Source organism: Micromys minutus (genome assembly GCF_963924665.1).
Source record: "Micromys minutus genome assembly, chromosome: 22".
NCBI classification, from domain to species: Eukaryota; Metazoa; Chordata; class Mammalia; order Rodentia; family Muridae; genus Micromys; species Micromys minutus.
Genome location: NC_137957.1, coordinates 37391142 through 37411638, shown reverse-complemented (window position 1 = coordinate 37411638; position 20497 = coordinate 37391142). Strand labels below are relative to the sequence as shown.

The 20497-nt window shown below is 42.8% G+C and overlaps 1 protein-coding gene across 1 annotated transcript in view; it reads left to right on the top strand.

Annotated features, from left to right (window-relative positions):
* The window catches only part of NR2C1 (nuclear receptor subfamily 2 group C member 1), a 49729-nt gene that overhangs the window by 3402 nt on the left and 25830 nt on the right, over positions 1-20497 (top strand). The window contains exons 2-7 of the mRNA XM_080935594.1: positions 5171-5243; positions 10881-11075; positions 12200-12278; positions 13827-14006; positions 18051-18198; positions 18286-18376. Of these exons, the coding sequence (XP_080791720.1) occupies positions 5190-5243; positions 10881-11075; positions 12200-12278; positions 13827-14006; positions 18051-18198; positions 18286-18376 (747 nt within the window). The 5' untranslated portion in view covers positions 5171-5189. The remainder of the gene's footprint in view (positions 1-5170; positions 5244-10880; positions 11076-12199; positions 12279-13826; positions 14007-18050; positions 18199-18285; positions 18377-20497) is intronic.

The following is a 20497-nucleotide window of genomic DNA, read 5'->3' as shown; positions in this document are numbered from 1 at the left end:
TTAGCAGTTTGGGTGTTCTACCACCAGGCTGGAAAGAGTTAGACAATGATCCATGGTTGGAGGATATTTGAGCACCTTGTGAACCCTGAGATTGTGTTATTTACTGGAAAAACCTGTTTTTAGTTGAGGTGTGGCTCAGCTTTAGCATGAAGAATGTCACAGATTCTCACCCATAGACCAGATGTTATCTGTAGTCAACGCCCATCTACTGAGTCTCACCCCAGGGCGGGTGCCACGCCCAACACGACCTGTACTCAGGGGGCACTTTCTGTCTCCCTGCCCATTCGCTGCTTATTTCAATTCTGTGTGTGTATCTTTTGTGTGTATGTTTCTCATTTTCTTCTTTGTTTTAAAGAGAGAGAAGAAAGAATATAAAATAAGATGGGGAGGGAGATGTGGAGGCATTGGGAGAGGGAAAAGCTATGAGCAAATATATTGTGTGAGGATGGCCATGCTCCTCAGGCCCAGCATAGGGGTTGGGGACAGAGGTAGGTGGGTCTCTGAATTCAAAGCCAGCCTGATCTACAAAGGGAATTTCGGAACAGTCAGAGCTACACAGAAAAACCCATGTCTTGAACAACCCATCCATACATACTTAATTTCGGTAAAAAATTAATCATGTGTATATGTTGAGGGGGCTACGCATAAGCGCAGGTGCCTGTGGAGACCAGAAGGTGTCAGATCTCTGAGTTACAGAAGGTTGTAAACTACCTGATATGAGTGCTGGGAACTGAACCCTGGTCTTCTGCAAGAACAGCACTTGTTGGTAACTGTTGAGCTATCTCCTCAGTCCCTGCGATAACAGTTTTTAAAGCTATGCAGTAATTTATACAATCCAGTAATGTATTCGTCATCTTATTTTTTTATTCCCATGACAACTGTGGCCAAGGCAACCTATAACAGACAGCATGTAATTTGAGGGTTCACAGTTTCAGGAAGATGAAGTCCATGAGCATCCTGGTGGGGAGTATGGCACGTGTGGTACTGAGGTAGTATCTGGAAGTTTACATGTTAAGACAGTGTATTAACTATTCCTGGTTGTCAACATGACCATATCTGGAATGAACCACAATCCAGAATTGAAAGGCTTACCTGTGCTCCTGATCTTGAGGCTGGGAGACACAAGTTTCTGGCCTAGGTCTTGACATGGAGATCTTGAGGCATAGTGGCCTTGAATCCCAGGAAACTAAGTCAAGGAGATCTCTGAGTTCAAGGTCATCTGAGCCACACCTTCTGTTGGAGACCTACATAAGGACATTGGAAGAAGGAAGACTCTCTCTTTGCCTGCTTTTCTTGTGGGACTGAGCAACTGCTAGGTCCTTGGACTTCATTCACAGCTGCTGCTGACCATTGTTGGGGAGTTGGACTACAGACCGACCATGCAAATCAACAAATTCCCTTACTGTATAGAGACTACCCATAAGTTCTGTGACTCTAGAGAACCCTGACTAGTACAGACAGCAACCAGAAGGCAGAGAGAATGCACACATGAGACATAATTGGAAATTGCATGGGCTTTTGGAACCCCAGAGACACACCTCCAACAAGATCACATCTGCTAATCTTTCCAAACAGCTCCACCAACTGGGGACCAAGTATTCAAACAGGCGTCTATAGGGGCCATTCTCCTTCAAACCACCACAGTACTAATTTGTTAATTAGATGCTATAGAAAGATGGTAGGGAAATATTTGAGTTCTTTTTTATAACTACAAATAATTACATTATGGTTTTATGTAATTATACCATTATGTTTCTGTAAGAACAGAAACGTTTCTATGAGGGAAGGAAATTCATAGCACCCAGTCATCTAAGCTGACATGTTTCAAGCAGTCTATGGTGTCCTCTGTTATGACAGCATATACAGTACAAAACTCATGTTCTGTGTTTTACAAAAAGATCTTAGTGGTTAAGAGCACTGGCTGCTCTTCCAATGGTCCTAAGTTCAGTTCCCAGCAACCACATGGTGGCTCACAAACACCTGTGATGAGATCTGATGCCCGCATCTGGCCTGAGGATGTGTATGCAGCAGGGCACCCATACATTACATAAAATTAAAAAAAAAATCTCAGTGACATGGTTCCATACAACATGGATGGACCTGTGCTGTCAGCAACACCTTGGATTTACTGGGTATTTGATTCTGAATTAAGTTTTGGTCATTACACGTTTAAAAACCTTTCTACTGTTGCCAGATATGTGCCGGCTCCTGTGGTGACCACTGCATGATCTTGAATGAGGTAGAGATCCATAGTTTAATAAACTAGGGGGTTTTGTTAATTATGCCATTTGTGTGGAAAGGATGAAGATGTGGGGCCAAACAGATGTGTACAAGGTTGGGATCAAGGTTCTTAACTCTGAAGTAATAGGGGGAGTATCCTAGTGCTTTTGAAATTTAATTTTATATAACCTATGTGTCTATATCGTCTGCATACATGCCTGTGTACAATGTGCATGCTTCATGTCTGCAGAGACCAGAAGAGGGTGTTGGGTCTCCTAGAACCGGATTTACAGCCAATTGTGAGCTACCATGAGGGTGCTGGGAATTAAGCCCAGGTCATCTGGAAAAGCAGCCATAGCTCCTGACCTGAGCTTTCTCTCAGGCCCTCATCCTCAAGTGTTCTGCTTTCTCCCTCGGGCTAGTTAAAAATCCGTGAGCCTTCGATGACTCATTAGCCCTCTCCGGTATGAGCTTTTCCTACATCTTGGATTGTTGTGTTCTCTTGCTCACATGGTGAGCATTGTGTTCATTCCGCCAACGGACATGGAACGCTTACTACCTGTTAGGGACCGTTAGAAACCTGTGCGTTTTCACTTATCCACTCTCTAACCTCTCAGAGAGATGATGTTGGCTGTCCTGTTTCTGAAGAAGCAGCCTCGGGTTAGGTGCCTGAAGGGCATTATAAAATAAACTATGCATTTCGTAGCTCTTACAGTTGGGATTACAACTCTGAATTCTAGCAGTCTGTAACAGGCCGACCGTGAACTTGAAACTCTGACTCAGCCTCAAGGGCTAAGAGAGTGTGAGCAATTTGAAGTTTTTGATGTGCAGTGGTAAATTACTCTTCTGAGAAGGTAGACTCATTTAAGCCATCAATAGTCTGTAGACTGTGTTGGCACTTGCCTGCAATCCCAATGCTTAGGGAGAGGCAGGAGAGTTAGAGTTCATGGTCATCCTTAGTTACATAGCAAGTTCAAGGCCAGACAGGTTACTTGAGATCATACCTTAAAAAGTAAATAAATAAAACAGGAGTCTGGAGAAATGGCTCAACAGTTAAGAGCACTGACTGCTTTCCCGGGGGACCCATGTTACTTTGCCAGCACCCACACTGGGTAGCTCAGTGCTGTAACTTCATCTCCAAGGTCTCCGACACCCTCTTCTGGCCTCCTCTGGCACCTTCATTCCTGTGTACAAAACTATGTACACATACATGGTGTTAAAGAGAAAAACGCCTGCTATGTCTCATTTCCTCAGCCATCTTGGGCACACAGTGATCGGCGATGGTGGGACACTGAGAGTGAAGAGAAGCCATTACAAGGACGGGAAGCATGGTAACTGCAGGTGTTAGTGAACAGCTAGAGTGTGACGTTTAGCAAACGACAGCCCCGATCTTATAGAGAGAGCCAGGCGGTGATGAATACCGGGAGGATGGAAATAGTAAATCTGTATGCTTGGTCTTTTGCAAAACAGTCTTTGATGGCTTGCGGGCAGAGGACATCACGTGCTTTCTTCCAGCCTAGCCAAGAAAACATGAACCCCAGCTTCAGGGAGCGACCCCACTTCAAAGGAATAGACAGCTGTGGTGGCAGACACTAATGTCCCCATCTGGCCTCCACACACGGGACATGCACACATGTGCACAACAGACATGCACAAATAAGTTACAAATTTTAAAAAAAGAGTGAAGTTGCAATTAGATTAACCATATTGGGCTTTGACGTCAAGATTCCTGAAATGTCCTCAAGACCAAGGAAGGGACTAACTACACTTAGCATGAACCTTGGGGGCTGCAATACTAACATAGAAGCTACCAAAGAAAAACAATACAGTCATTAGAGACTGAATTTCAAAAGGAGAGCTCTTCTTGTCTCGTATGCTTGCTGCTTTTGTGTTAATGGGAATTGAGCTCAGGCCTCTTCTGACATGGCAGGCAAGCATTTTACTAGGGAACTCTCTCTAACTTAATGGTGGCTACAGGAGGATGCACCGTGACTCAAAGGTGATACAGTGAATGGCTTTGCTCAGGGGGCAGCATCCTGGCCATCTCTCTCTATTACGTGTCATAGTCTGGCCCTTCCCACCACTCCTTCTTACAATGGTTATGGTATTAACCATGAATTAGTACCTCCTGTGAAGCAGGCCTCAGATTCCAGCAGAGAGCAGTTGGTTACTCCCATAACAGACCTGCTGCTGTTGTACCAGGGGGACATTTGCTTATTGGGGCAGTACTATCCCATTGCAAAGTCTACAGCTAAGTAAGACAATGGGTAACAATCTCCACCCCACGCCCCTCAGCCTGAGAAACACCTTCTAGCTCTGAGTCCTAGGCAGCAGGGAAGAACCTTCCAGCCCACTTCCAGCCTGGTTTCTTTTGTGTCCTGTGACCAGAGAGCATGATGTCTTCAGCAATGACATCTAGTTCTTAGGTCACAGGAAGCAGCGTACTCCAGGCGTGGGGATTTTCATATAACAGCATTGGCTCATAGGAACAGCTTCATTGACTCACACGGGTAGAACAGCTGTTTGGAACATGTGTCAGAGTATGCAGAGCAGAACAGTTACAAGAATCCCCCAGCATGCCCCATCATCAGTTGCCAATATGCAGCACATGGCAAATCTTATTTGGTCTTGTTCTGTGGGTTGTGACCTTTTGGTCACAGGGGCCACATTTCAGATATCCTGCATATCAGATATTTATATTACATTATACAACAGCAAAATTACAGCTATGAAGTAGTAGCAAAAGTAATTTTATGGTCGGGGGTCACCATGACATAATGAACTGTGTTAAGGGGTCGGAACACTTGGAAGGCTGAGATATACCAATACCTGTACTGGATTATTTTAAAGAAAATCTTAAGCAGCATATAATTTCACTTAGAGTTTCTTCAGTAAATATTTCATGTATATAATTGTAAAAGGGCTTTTTTTTTTTTTTTATCTTTGGCAGATATTTTGTCAATTATACCATGGCGACCATAGAAGAAATTGCACATCAAATTATTGACCAACAGATGAGTGAGGTATGTGTAGTTTACAATTTATCTGCTGACCTGCCAGACTTCCGTTCTTTATGCTAAACGTCCTCTTCAGGTTCCGGAAGTGCCAGGGCGAAAGGCAGCCCAGCTTTCAGATAGCTTTTCTCTGCAGCTGGAAGCAGTTAAACAGTTGCAACAGAACGTGGAGATCGCTGGGGTTCGGTGGATGTGACGCTGTGGAGCACACGTCTACAAATAAGTCTAGAACAAGGATGGAAAGCTAATAAAGGGTTAGGAGTAGGAGCAGATCTGATCAGAGTTCAGTCACACATGACTACATCTTATTTTTAGCAAAAAGTAACCATGCCTCGGCATGCTTTTAGGGTCTTAACCCAAAGGTTTTGACACCACTACTTATGTAGACATTAATTTTGACTCTTTCATCTGAACTATTTTGACCAAGTCTGTCACTTTTTTTTGTTTTTATTTTTTCAAGACAGGGTTTTTCTGTGTAGCGCTGGCTGTCCTGGAACTCACTCTGTAGAGCATCAGACTCACAGAGATCTGCCTGCCTTTGCCTTCGGAGTTCTGGGATAAAGATGTGCACCATCATCGCCTGCCTGACAGGGTTATTTTTTTAAGTAATTCAAAACATTGGGCACATCAGGCCTCAGAACTATCATCACAACACTGTCTCTTCTCTGAAGTGACCTTCTCTGGCCCTGCTATAAAATAGTACCCAATAAAAAGCAGTCTCAGGCACCAGGGAGATGGCTCATTCACACAGGGGTGCTTGACAGGAAGCCTGAGTCTGATCCCCAGAACCTATGTGGTGAAAATCAAAAAAGAAGAAGAAACAGCTCTCAAAAGTGTCCTCTCACTCCACAAGCAAGCTACTACCTGAGTGTATACATGCACATGTGCCCGAGCACCCATGCACACACACACACACACACACACACACACACACACAAGTAAATATAAAATATATAAAAATAAAGATCAGGCACAATACAGCTGTGCAGTATCTTGCAGGCTGATTGGCTTACAGTCTGATAATAACCAAGTATGACTAGTTACGGCAACACTTGTCCTCGGCAGTGACGGGATCAGACCTGTGAAATGACTCGGCAACTAGAGGCAGTTTACTCGCTAAGCAAGCCTGGCCACGAGTTTAAACCCTGCAACCCACAGAAAGGTGAAAGGAAAGAAACAGCTCCTAGGAGTTCTCCTGTGGTTTTCATATACACACACACCACACACATACCCCCCCCCACACACACCACACACACCCACAAACATACTCCACATACCATACACACTCCCACACCCCCCACACCATACACATACCCTATACACATACCCCACACACACCATACACATACCACACACAGACTCCACACACATTCCCACACACACCCTATACAAATACCACACACACACTCCACACACATTCCCACACACACCCCACACACATACTCCACACACCATACATATTCCCACATCCCCTACACCATACACATACCCTATACACACACCCCACACACACCATACACATACCACACACACCCACACACATTCCCACACACACCCCACACACATACTCCACACACCATACATACCCTATACACACACCCCACACACACACCCCATACACCCCATACACATACCATACACAGACTCCACACACATCCCCACACACACCCCACACACATACTCCACACACCATACATACCCTATACACACACCCCCCACACACACCCACACATCCCATACACATACCACACACATACTCCACACACCATACACATACCACATACACACTCCACACACATCCCCACACACACCCCACAAACACACACCTCACACACCCCCACACACATCCCACGTACCACCCCACACCCCACATACCCTCCATACACTAATAAGATATTAATAGCTAAGATAGTTTTAGCTACTTCATGTAAGTGAATCTTAATGTTAATAGTAATGCTGATAGTGAAATAGAAAATAAATTAAAGCTTCCTTAGGATATTAGTACCTATAAAAAAATATTGAGTTGCCAGGCTACTGTCACATGCCTGTAATCTCAGAACTTGGGGTAGAGGCAAGAGGTTCCCTGTCACCAGGGCCTCTTCCATAGCATCATACAGTCCAGGAGAAACTTGGTAAAATTCCACATGAGAATGGCATGTCTTGGCTTGTCCCTCCTTTGGGGGACCACCTCCACAACAGATAGGGTCCTTTCCGTTCTCATTGATCTTGATGTGTATGTCAACGAGGGGGAAGGGTCCCCCCCAGTGCTGTGTTGCAGCTCTGAAGGGAAAGGTACCCGGGCAGCTGGGAGCCAAGGATAACTCAGTCACACTGCACAGCAAATCTCACTGGTGGGGGAGGGGGGGACCTCAGCAGCAGGTAGCTGAGCAGGAGGCAGGCTTTAAATAGGGTTACTTGGGGGCCCCAAGCTTTCCAGGGTGGTCTGATCTTGGGGAAAGCTCTCAGGGATTGGCAAAATTTCATGCTTTGGGACTGGTGTTTGGCTTTTTTGTGCCCCCTCCTCCACCCCTTGGCTCTGATCTCTGACTTGGGGTCAAGTCACGGTCAGGATGTTCTTTTTCTTGGCACTTTCACCCAGCAATGTCAGATTTGACATGATAGCTGGCTCCTGACATTTTGAATGTAGAGAATTGTTTACCTAACTATTCTCCATTGAAGACCAAATTTATCGTCTTTCTTTTCAGTTATTCTGTTACACTATAGTAAATAAATACCCTTTTATGGATCTAATGCTTCAACCCAGAGTCAGTTGAATCCTGCATGTACCTAATTCTCTCTTCTAAAAACTAACTAAATATTGGACTTTTAATTACAGTGGGTACTGTTGAAAGACATAATCTGAAATAGAACAGAACACAGCGTAGCTATGGTGTAGTGACTAGTTTATATGTCACCTTGACTTAAGATAGAGTCATTTTGGAAGAGGGAACCTTATTTGAGAAAATTGGCCTTGACCTGTGAGTAAGCCTGTGGTTTCTTGATTGGTGATTGGCACGGGATATCCAGTCCACTGTGGGCAGTAGGTCCCACCGCAGGCTGGTGATCCCTGGTGGTGTAAGGCAGCAGGCAGGCTGAGCAAGCCATGAGGAACGTGCAGGTAAGCGTGGGTCCCCTGCTTCAGCTCCTGCCTCCAGGTTCCTGCCCTGTTTGAGTTTCTGCCCTGACTTCCAGCCCTGATGGACTGAGCTGGGGAAAAATAAACAGGATAAACTCCTCTCTAAGTTGCTTTGGTGGTGGTGCTTTATCACAATTGAAACCCCAAGTAAGATACATGGTAACATTTGTTACAAATGAACTGTGGTTCAAAGCCAAGTCCTGTAGGATGCTGAAAGTTAAGAAGTTAGAGCCTAGAATTGGTAGAGATACTTATAAAAATAAAATAAAATTGAGAACATGAAAAACAAAACTACCCAGACATGGTAAAAGAGGAAATATTTACCTAATCCAACCTAATGTTCAACAAAGAAAGTTCAGTGATCGCAGCTGCAGTCAATACAGAAAATTTCATCAGCTTTTCAGTGTGCCTACTTTCAAAGTTTGCGCAGAAAATAATTTCAGGAAAGTAGAAAAGAATATTGAAACAAATTTGAAAGTTGGGTTAACTATTAAATCAGCTTAATAAAATTTATTTTAGGAAGTATTTGATTTATAATAAAAGTTGTCAGTGTTGAGGCATTTATGAATTTACTCTGGCTTAGACTGCCCTCTCAGCCCAGTGTTCTGGGACCACCTTTGACTAACCATCAGCACATCCTGTTGGTGTAATCCCTTCCTGCCTCACAACACTAGGGAGGAGAGAAAGGAGGTTAGAGGGGAGAGGAAGTGTAGGCCTCCATAGGCACTATAGGGGGTGTCATATTTCTTAGGGCCAGTCCAGTCTTTGTCACCAGAGTAGCTCCAACTTCCTGTCAAACCGGAACAGCAGCCTGGAGCCGCTGAGGGGAGGGGCCTCGGAGGAGAGGAGCAGCAGTCTTCCTGCCTGCCTGCCTGTCTGCTCTTCCTCCTCCTTCCCCAGCCCCTTTCTGGACTCTGGTATTTATTCCTTCTCCATAGTCCCCAGAATTAAACTATCTGCAGCTGTTAACAATCCTGCCCCTCCTATAGCGCAAGATAATCATAGTCAACGGCTGTGGACAAAGTGAAGCAGTCCTAAATCCCATAGCTGGGATTAAAACAAAAACAGTCACATAACATAACTGGGCTTTTAAAGAAAGCAAAATTCTCACTACAGCATCCCGAGAGGTATTTATCTAATCCAGTCTAATTTCTTTTCACCCTCTACAGGGGGTACCCTGCCAGCACCACTGTCTGTATATGCAAACACATCTTGACAGTTTCAACAGACACATTTCCTGTCTGTCCCTTCATTTTACCCTTGAACATTCCAAGTCTTCTTCATACTCAGTATGAAAGACCCTTCTTTCCAAAATGAGGTCTGCCACTCCTCTGCTCCAAACCCTAAGGCAGTGGCTCTCAATTTGTTCTCTCCTGGGGTTCCATATCCAATATCCTTCATATCAAATATTTACAGTATAATTCGTAACAGTAGCAAAGTTAGAGCTGTGAAGTAGCAACAAAATAATTTTATGGTTGGGGGGGTCACACAAGGAACTGTATTAAGGGGTCTCAGCATTAGGAAGGTTGAGAACCACTGCTCTAACATGTGCCTCTGTTTTTCGTGGTGGGAAATCTGGGCTTTGCTAGCCCCAGGTTATCTGCCCCCCCCCCCCCCTGCTGTTGCTCACTATAATCCGTTCCCTGCTGCCTGTCATTCACAAGGCTCCCTTTCTGTGATTTATTCCTCAGATACATGGATTATCTGTTTGTTCTGTTTCCTGTGTTTTGTGTATCTGTAGTTCCACTGCTGGCTGAGTTTTGCTCCTTTAGGTCTCTGCAGAAAAAGATAAGTCATTCCTTGAGAGTTTTCCTCCTCACCCTCCCTCCTTTCATCCCTTTCACCTATCTTTACTTTGTTTCTTCTACAGCTCTTATGATACCTACAATATTGATTGGTTATCAGTCTTTCCCCACTAAAGTGGAAGTTCTGTGAGGACAAAAACTTTCCCTTTTTCTCGGATGTATCCAAGGACCAAGAATAACAAATGGATGTTGGTCTAAGCCAGTGGTTCCCAACCAACTCTGCAACCCTTTAGTACAGTTCCTCCTATTGTGCTGACCCTTAGCAATACGATTATTTTCATTGCTACTTTGTAACTGTAATTTTGTTCTCAGGAACCATGATGTAAATCTCTGTGTTTATGATGGTCTTCTGCAAGCCCCGTGAAAGGGTCACTTGCATTCCCTGAATTCCAATCAAAACAGTGATGTCAACTAACCTTGCCATTGTACCTTAGCAGATTTCACACATGCTTCTAGCAGAATTTTGTTAGGAGTAGTATTGCTATTGAAAAGGTGTTTAGCTGGCTTTTCTAGCTTTGTTTTGAGGCTAAAATTGATTCATTAAAGAAAGAAAACAAAAGTCAGGCATGGTTCTCCAGTCCTCAGAAGGCTGACACAGCAGGTCGTGGGTTCAAGGCCAGTCTGGCTACATAGCTAGACCAGTCTCAAAAAGCAAATAAACATGATTGAGTTGAACTAATTATTAATGTGCCGTGGTTGTGTTAGATTGTTACAGAGCAGCAGACTGGACAGAAAATCCAGATTGTGACAGCACTTGACCACAGCACACAGGGCAAGCGGTTCATCCTGGCAGACCATGAGGGACCCGCCCCAGGGAAAGTCTTCCTCACCACGCCAGAGGCTGCAGGTGTCAACCAGTTGTTTTTTACCAGTCCTGATCTGTCCACACCACACCTCCAGGTAATGATGGTGAAAGTCGTCTCTTCTCTTTACAGGGAGACAGAGATGGATAGAAAAGTAAATCTGAAAGAAGAAACTAGAACTCTTTGTCAACATCCTAATACCTGTACCTAGTGAGGAGCTCTTGCTATAATTTAATAGGCTTAGTAGTTTACCCAAAAGCACCTCACGTAGTCTCACTAATGGCCAGTTATGTGGTGTCTTTCTGTTAAAATTCACAACTGTTTTTTTTTTTTTAATTCACAACTATGGTTTTATGCTGTCACTTTGGGGTTTGGAGGCAGCTGGGCTCATCCTTCTGTTACGGGGTCTTCCTGTAGCCCAGGCTGTTTTGAACTCACAGACCCTTGCCCCCAGCCTCCTGCATGCTGGTCTGACAGGTGCGAACCACTGCATCCAGATTTAGTATATGTTTTTGCTGTGCCATTCCATGCTAGTCTGGAAGGGTTCTGAACTGTCAAAGACAAATGTCATGGAAGGCTTATAACTTTTAGAATTACACATATTTTATATGAATATAAAAATAAGTGTGTAAGAGTGGCTTACATTTCAAAACACTCATGTATTTGTACATTGAGCTTTAAGAAAAAAGATTTATGTACTTTATGTATGTATATGCCTGAGGACATAGCATGGTGCCTGTGGAGGCCAAAAGAAGGCATCAATCCCTAAACTAGACTTACCCGTCAGTTGTGAATTCCTGATGTGGGTGCTGGGAACTGAACCCACTCTGCAAGAGAAGCCAGTGCTCTTAACCATGGGGTCACCATTATTGGGATTTGGTGTGTTGGTTTTGAGAGAGTCTCACTGTGTAACCCTGGCTGGACTGGAATTAAGCAAGCAGACCAGGCTGGCCTTGAATTCACAAAGATCCAAGGTGTGCGTCTTCCACAATGGAATTGTGGTTGCTGCGGAAGAAGTAAAAAGAAACTCGTGGGTTTTGCCTTGTGTAACACTTATGGTTTGCCTATGAAAGAAGACTAGCTTAACTGACATCTATGTTAATAGGATTCTTAGTTTTCAGAGTAATTCATGTCACAGTAAAAAGTAACTCCAACTCCGTATTCTTTCTGTTTGGACAGCATGAAGCTGTTGCAATTAATAACATTTTTCTTCTTTTAAAGCTCTTAACAGAAAATTCTCCTGACCAGGGACCAAATAAGGTTTTTGATCTTTGTGTTGTGTGTGGAGACAAAGCATCAGGTATGATTAAAAATAATCCTGTGTATGCTAAACTGTTAAGTAACTGATCCTCAACTGTGTTTCCTCTAAAATTAAAAAATAGACAGCAGAATATGGGTTTTTTTATGCTCCATATTTGTGACCTGTAAAACTTCACTTTTCTCTCTCTGGTTTTTATTTGTTTTATTTTATTTTTTCAGTGTCAATTAATTTGATTTATAATGGTATAGATTATTTGTTTTGGTTTCACTGTTTAGAAGTAAACATATAGAAAGGTTGTAAATGTGAAAATTAAATTTGCCAAAGAATCATTGACAAATGAATTGTGGCCTTTTCTAATACATTATGGTGTTAGTGTCTTTACTAATGCTTTACAGTGTTAGAGTCTTGTTAACGCATTTCCCCACACCCCGCCGTAGGGATTCAGAGGACACCAGGTTGCAGAAGTGGAGTGCTCTTTGGTTAGCCTTTATTACAGTTCTACATAACAAATTTAGTGATTTTCCTATCCAAGAATGAACCAGGCCCAACCGTGATCAGCTTCCGAGATCAGATAGGGTCTGCTGGAGACAGTCTGGGTGGGCTGTTCTCAGAGTTGGCTGTAAGTGCTCAGAGATAAGTCATTGAAGTTCTGACCATTGCTTACTGCCTGTCAAAGACACACGCTCAACCTCTGGTCATATGTATGCACAGGTTGCGGTGGGACAGTGTTTAAGGACCCAACTCAGTTTGGTTAAATGTTTTTGAAATCTCATTACAAAATCTCCACTTATTTGTTAATATTGTGTGTATGCATGTATGTATTCATATGCGCGCGCACGTGTGTGTGTGTGTGTGTGTGTGTGTGTGTGTGTGTGTGTGTGTGTGTGTATGCGTGTATGCCTAGTACCTGACAGTTCTCTGGAACCTGAGCTGCTGACCATCTCTCTAGCCGGACTTTAATAGTTTTACTCAAAAGTTTTGAAAGGAACTTACAAAGAAAGATGATTATATTTCCATGACTAGGTAGCACATTTTACTTTTCTAGGCCATATATAGAGCTTTGAATCCTTGACTAAGAAATATACGGTGCTGTATTTGGTCAGCAGGAGGGAAAAAAACAAAAAAAACCAAAACAACCCAACTCAACAAAAAAATAAACCATACACTGTTACACAAAATATGACAAAACTATAATTTGTAAGTTTTCTCAGTTAAAAATTTTAACATGCATAATAGAATTTTTGATAATGATTTTATTGTCTTTCCTAAGTTCTCTACCTTTTTTTAATTTAATGGCTAACTTTATTGAATGCTTACTAAATCACCAGCAGAAGATTTAAATTTTTATGGTTTTATTTTTATGTGCTGTAACACTTTTAATGTTACATTATAGAATTTAAAACTGTATCATTATTAAACTTACCACTGGATGTGGCTGTTTGATTTTCTACTTAAATAAATCTTTAAAAAAAAATGTGTCAGAATCTCAAAGTCACAATTTTATTTTACGTATTGTTGTCTTAATAGAAAAATGAAATTTATTTTGCTTCTGATCTATAGTTATGTTTTTAAACATTTCATCTCTAGGACGTCATTATGGAGCAATAACTTGTGAAGGCTGCAAAGGATTTTTTAAAAGAAGCATCCGAAGAAATTTAGTCTATTCGTGCCGAGGATCCAAAGACTGTATTATTAATAAGCATCACCGAAACCGCTGCCAATACTGCAGGTTACAGCGATGCATTGCCTTTGGGATGAAACAAGACTGTATGTACTTGCTTGAACGGAGGAATGGTTTTTAACCCTTCAGCGAATGGAAAGTGCATACAAGTTAGCACATTTAAGCAGCTCCTGTGTACACTGTGATTAAATGTCATGACAAAAAGAACCAAAGGAAGAATAAGGTTATCTGGGTTTATGGTTCCAGAGGGCGGGAAGATATAGTGAGCTAGCAGGACCCTGAAGCAAGCTGATCACATTTTAACCCCAAAGAGAGAGTAGAGTGAGTATATAAACCCGTAAAACTCACTCACAAAGACATACTTTCTCCAGCAAGGCTCTTGTTCAAACCATGGCATGTGCCTTTTAATTCATTGTTGTCCAACTAACAATAGACTATATATATATATATATATATATATATATATATATATATATATATATATATATATATATATATATATATATATACACATACACACACATACATATGTGTTTATTATTTAATAAACAAATATTTTTGATTATTCCTGTGACAAGCACATTAGTTGACACTTAGCACTCAAATGATTTTTTTCAGTTGTCTCGGAATTTAAAACATATGTTGTGCATAATAGAATTTTTAGTGATTTTTGTCGCCTTTCCTAAATTTTCAGTAGCATTGTCAGTGTTACATTATAAAATTGAAAACTGTGTACCATTAAAGCAGCAAGAGAGCAGTGTGCTTTGTGACCAATGCCCAGAATGTGGGCTTGGAAACAGCAGCCAACACTGATCTGTCCATGGGCCAGACAGCAGACTGTGCAGACTCCGCCCAGTTCTCTGCTGATGGTTACACTATTCCCACCTTAGCAGAGAAAGATTTGAACCTCAGCAAAGCCCAGGAACAGCTAAGAGGTAGTTCTGACAGTTTGCTCGCCCCTCTGCCCCAAAAACAAAATATATGTTTAGCAAATTTTTTGCCTCCTCTTTAGGTATTACAAGATTCTTACAGATATCACATGTTGTATAGATGAACTTATGTATAATACAGGTTTATTTTTTTACTAGAAAGGCACCACTTAGGCCTTTTCTATTACTATTACCTTCAATTGAGTAACGTTGTTTTTCTTTCGCTCTGTATATCCAAGAGACATGTCACTTCAGTTCTTCCTTCTTGATAGTGAGTTTTTTAAGAGTTCTATTTTTTCTTCCATTGGAGTTGAAATAGAGAGATGGGAATAGCAGGTAAATTGACCAGTTTTACTAATAGAGAATGTGGTGGTTTGAATATGCATGGTCCAGGAGGTGGAACTATTTGGACGTGTGGCCTCCTTGAAGTAGGTGTGTCACTGTGGATATGGACTTTAAGACCCTTGTCCTAGCTGCCTGGAAGCCAGTCTTCTCCTAGCTGCCTTCAAACAAGAGGTGGAACTCTCAGCTCCTGCCTGGGTGCTGCCATGCTCCCACCTTGATGATAATGGACTGAACCTCTGACCCTGTAAGCCAGCCCCGATTAAATGTTGTTCTTTAGAAGAGATGGCTTGGTCATGGTGTCTTTTCACAGCAGTAAAATGCTAAGACAGAAATTGGTACCAGGGACTGGGGTATTTCTGTGGTAGGCCTGACCATGCCTCTGTTTGGAAGAATGTGGATTTGAGGACTTGGATTTGGAAAGCAGTGGAATGCTTTATGTGAGGCCTAATTGGACTATCCTGGTAGGAATATGGAAGACTTTGTTGCTGAGGGCAGTTTGAACTGTGGAAGCCTGGCTCTAGAAGTTTCAGAGAAGAATTTTAATGTGTATCTGAAAGACTCTTCCTGTGATATTTTGGTAGAAAATATAGCTGTATTTTTGCCCTTGTCTGAAAAGTCTACCTAAAGCTAAGGTAAAGAGATTTATACTAATTGTATTGACAGAGGACATCTCAAAAAAGCCCAACAGAATCTTTGTTCTCGGGTAAAGTGTCATGCAGAGCATTTTGAACAAGCATAGCAAACTTAGAAAAGAAAAATATAAAATGTATGGTTCAAGTAATAAAAGGACACCAGGAAATGGAACAGAGCTTAATCCTATGTTCAAGGAGATAAAGAGATTAAAGGACTGATGGTCTCAGGGCAAGATCCCACCCAGCTAAGTTTACTGTTTGTGTTTTCAGTTGAACAAGGAATAGTTTGGACTTTTAATCTGGAATGAACTACTATCCAGAAATGGAGAGGACACTTGTGATCATGATCTTGAGGTTTGAAGAAACAGGCTTTTGATCTGGATCTTGAGAAACACTGGCCATGAAAAGCTTAGGCCCAGGCATGATATGGTACACCCTTAATCCCAGGAGACAAAGCCAAGCAGATCAAAGTTCATCCTGGGACTGAGTGGGTTCTAAGTGAGGAAAGGCTTAAATCCAGGCATGGTGGTACAAACCTTTAATCCCAGCATTCAGAAGATAGAGCCACATAGATCTCTGCATTCAAAGTCAATCTACTGAACAAGTTTCAAGATAGCCAAGCTTAGTGAAAGAGTTAGAAAACAGAAAGCTGGTAATAATGTAATAGAACAAGGAGATCATGTTCCAGCCCCAGAGAGCAGCAGAATGGGACAGCTTTGGCCATGTTGCACTGGTTTTAGAACCAAGAATAGAAGGGATTACTGGAATGTTTGATAGTGGTTAGCTGGAGCTAAGAAATTAGCAGTGACTGAGACCAGCATCACTGAGGTGAAATCTTGGGAAGTGGTCTCTGAAAGCACAAAGAAGCTGTGTTCCAGAAATAGCCAGGGTTGTGCCTCATGCTGCAGCTGTACTTGGTAATGTATAAGAGTCACCCAGGTGGTACTGGTTTTGATGGCATGAAGCATTCATGAAGAACAGCTGAAGTTTAGCACTGTGAGAGGCCATGGAAGGCCATTGGTGAAGGTCCAGCGTCAGTTGCAGTTGGTGACCCAGGACTGAAAGGGTCATGCAAAGAGGCTGAGGTTTGGTACCATGAAGAGAGCCTATGAGAGGCTATTGATAAAGCCTAGTTGTAGCAGAAGACCACAGTGTATTAGAGATGCCAGTACCATGGGCTGTTCTCCAAGAACACTGCAGCAGTGGAGTGGATCAATCAGAGCCTAGAGTGACACAGAGGGCAGAGCTGGAGAAGTGACACCAGCCCTTTGAAGGAGCCCAGTTTATGTGTAGATCCCAGACATTGGAACAATAAGCTGTGATGTTGACGTTGCCTTGGAGACCCCAAGATGTTCCACACCAGAGCTGTGGGCTATCTGCTGAGGAAAGTTGCTAAGGGAGTGGAATCAGCCCAGGAGAAAGAAGTTGGTTGCCATCAACAAAGATGATAACGGAGCTGGAGATCTTAAGACCATTTTGACATCAGACATGGAGATGTAGAGTTTGAAGTTTGCCCAGCTGGTTTCCTGTCTTGCTTTGGGGTTTACAGTTAAGTGACTGGATGAATCTCAGAAGAGAGTTTCAACTTTGACTTTTTACACAGTTGAGACTGCTATGGACTATGGGGACTTCTGCAATTTTGCATTATTCTATCTTTAGGGATGGCTCCCATAGACTCATAGGTTTGAACAAGCCTATGGGGCCCATGGAGTAGAATGTGGTCGTTTGAATATGCTTGGCCCAGAGAGTGGCACTGCTTGGAGGTGTGGCCTTAATGGAGTGAGTTTGGCTTTGTTGGTGTGTCACTGTGAATATGGACTTTAAGACTCTTGTCCCAGCTGCCTGGGAGTCAGTCTTCTCCTAGCTGCCTTTAGAACAAAAGGTGGAACTCTCAGCTCTTATAGCCCTATGTCTGCCTGCACACTGCCATGTTCCCATCTTGATGATGATGGACTGAACCCCTGAACCTGTAACCCAGCCCCAATTAAATGTTGTCTTTGATAAGAGTTGCCTTGGTCATGGTGTCTGTTCACAGCAATAGAATGCTAACTAATACAGGGAGCAACGTTGTTTGAACACGCATAGATTTGTAAAGATTGATGGCCGCCTTTGGAATCCAGCCGAAGCAGGGTCACTCTCATTAGCCATATTGGTACCAAGAAGCTTAGATTTACAAATTTCCATAGTCTGTATTGTCGTGTAATTATCTAACATGTTTTTGTAGCTGTTCAGTGCGAAAGAAAACCCATCGAAGTGTCCCGAGAGAAATCTTCCAACTGTGCAGCGTCAACAGAGAAAATCTACATCCGCAAAGACCTCCGGAGCCCTTTGGCTGCAACGCCGACCTTCGTAACAGACAGCGAGACTGCCAGGTGCCCCACAGCTGACACTGAGTAACTCAGCTCTTGCTTCTCTGCCCGGGTCTGCTAAGACTAAAACTCGAACCTCGTTTGTTGCAGGTCAACTGGACTGTTGGATTCAGGAATGTTCGTGAACATTCATCCGTCTGGAATAAAAACGGAGCCAGCTATGCTAATGACACCAGACAAGGTGTGTAGTATAACTTAAAGACCCTCCTCCATCTCTTCCCCTCCCCCATCCCTGTCCTGCTGGAGCCTGAGCCCTTAGTCCCATGCTCTGTCTGCTGCAGAGTAATAATTCCTGATTTTATTTATGTATGTACTTTGTGTATATGCCTGTTCTGTTTGCATGTATGCCTGCTCGCCAGACATGGCATCAGATCCCACTAAAGGTGGTTGTAAGCTGCCATGTGGTTGCTGGGAATTAAACTCAGGACCTTTGGAAGAGCTGCCAGTGCTCTTAACCACTGAGCCATCTCTCCAGCCCCCAATTTATGCTTCTAAAGCTAAACTTGATAAAATTCTTCACTGTGCTATTAAATTTTTATTTCTAACATGAAAGCAATAAACATTTAAAACTGTTCCCAGTTTCTTTCAACTTAAAATAAATGTTATATGAAAATTAACTTATGATAAATCCAAACCAAACAGAAGGTATACTGTCTGTAATCCCAGCAACTTGGACGGCTAAAGGCAGGGTGATGACTACTAGGGTGGCAGCCTGGTCTACACTCTGATCTGAAGGTCATCTGCGCTGCATTGTGAACCCATCTGAACAAGCAGAAGGATGGCACAGACTTCTTACCTCTATTCTTATTTTCCCTGCTAGATTTATTTGTACCAATGCTTAAAATAGCTCCAAGTAAAAAGAAACTCTCGGAGGCTGGAGAGATGGCTCAGAGGTTACAGGCACTTGCTGCTCTTCTAGAGGTCCTGAGTTCAATTCCCAGGACCATATGGTGGCTCACAACCAACTGTAATGGGATCTGGTGCCCTCTTCTGGTCTGCAGGCATACATGCAGGCAGAATGCTGTATACATACATACATGTATACATACATGCATACATACATACATACATACATACATACATATATACATATATACATATATACATACATATATACATACATATATATACACATCTTAAAAAAGAAGAAACTCTTGAGCTACTAGTCAAAACGTACTAGTCGATACAGCACCATGCTTCCTGAGTTCCGGGGTCAGAGTAGGAAGAGATTGCCTGTGCTTTCCGATTACACAGCCCAGTCATCTAGTGTCCCTTGAGACTGGAGCAGATCTTTATTTGTCATAAGAGTCTAAAGGAAACACACACACACACACACACACACACACACACACACACACACACACACACACGCTTGTGGGGACACCCACGTTCACAAATGTGAAAGGGGGTGCCCTGCTGTATGCTGCTGTCTGCTGTATTCCCTTGAGACGGGGTCTTGGTGAACCCAGAGTCAAATGTCCCATGGAGTTAGCAGCTAGTGAGTCCCAGCAGCCTTTCATCTTTGTCTCCCCCAGGTGTTCCGATGACAGGAACACACATGTTTGTGTGAGTGTTGGGGATCCAACCTCAGACCTTTGTTTTACACAGCAGTCACTGTTGCCCACTAAGCCATCTCCCCAGATCAAAAAGCTTTCTTTATTTAAATAAAATGTGGAAAATCAGTTTTCAATAACTGTATGGGAAAAAGAAAACATTTCCTAAAAAGATTTTTTTTTAGATCTATTTATATTTACTGTGCACGTGTGTTTGTGTGTTCACTACAACACACATGAAGGCCAGAGGACAGTTTTCTGGAGTCGATGCTCCCATTCCATCACGTGAGATTTGGGCCTTAAGCTCAAGTCACTACTCTTAGTGGCTCATGCTTTTACTCTGAGCAGTCTTGCTGGACCTCAGAAAATATGAGGGTGCTTGTGGTAAGACTCTCTTCTCCCTGCACGGGGCTCTGGCTCTGCAGCATTCACGGTCCCACGTACTAAGGCATCATTCAGTGGAAGAACATAAGCCGCTTACATGAAGTTCTTGGTTCAACCCAGCACCCAAACGGTAGTGCCAAGCACTTTAACCACTGCTGCAGGATCCTGGCCCCAAAAGAGTTTAATAAACTGAAGCTTAAGTATATAAAAACCTTCAAATTAGAAATATTTCCAAAAACTCATGTGTCACTTTGAGAAGCTGCCAAGTGTCAGCTCATTGCTTTTAAGATTGAGAGCTGACGGGAGGAAAAATGAGGAGAACCCCCGCTCTTCCTGTGTAGTGAGTGACTTTAGCAGAGGCGTTG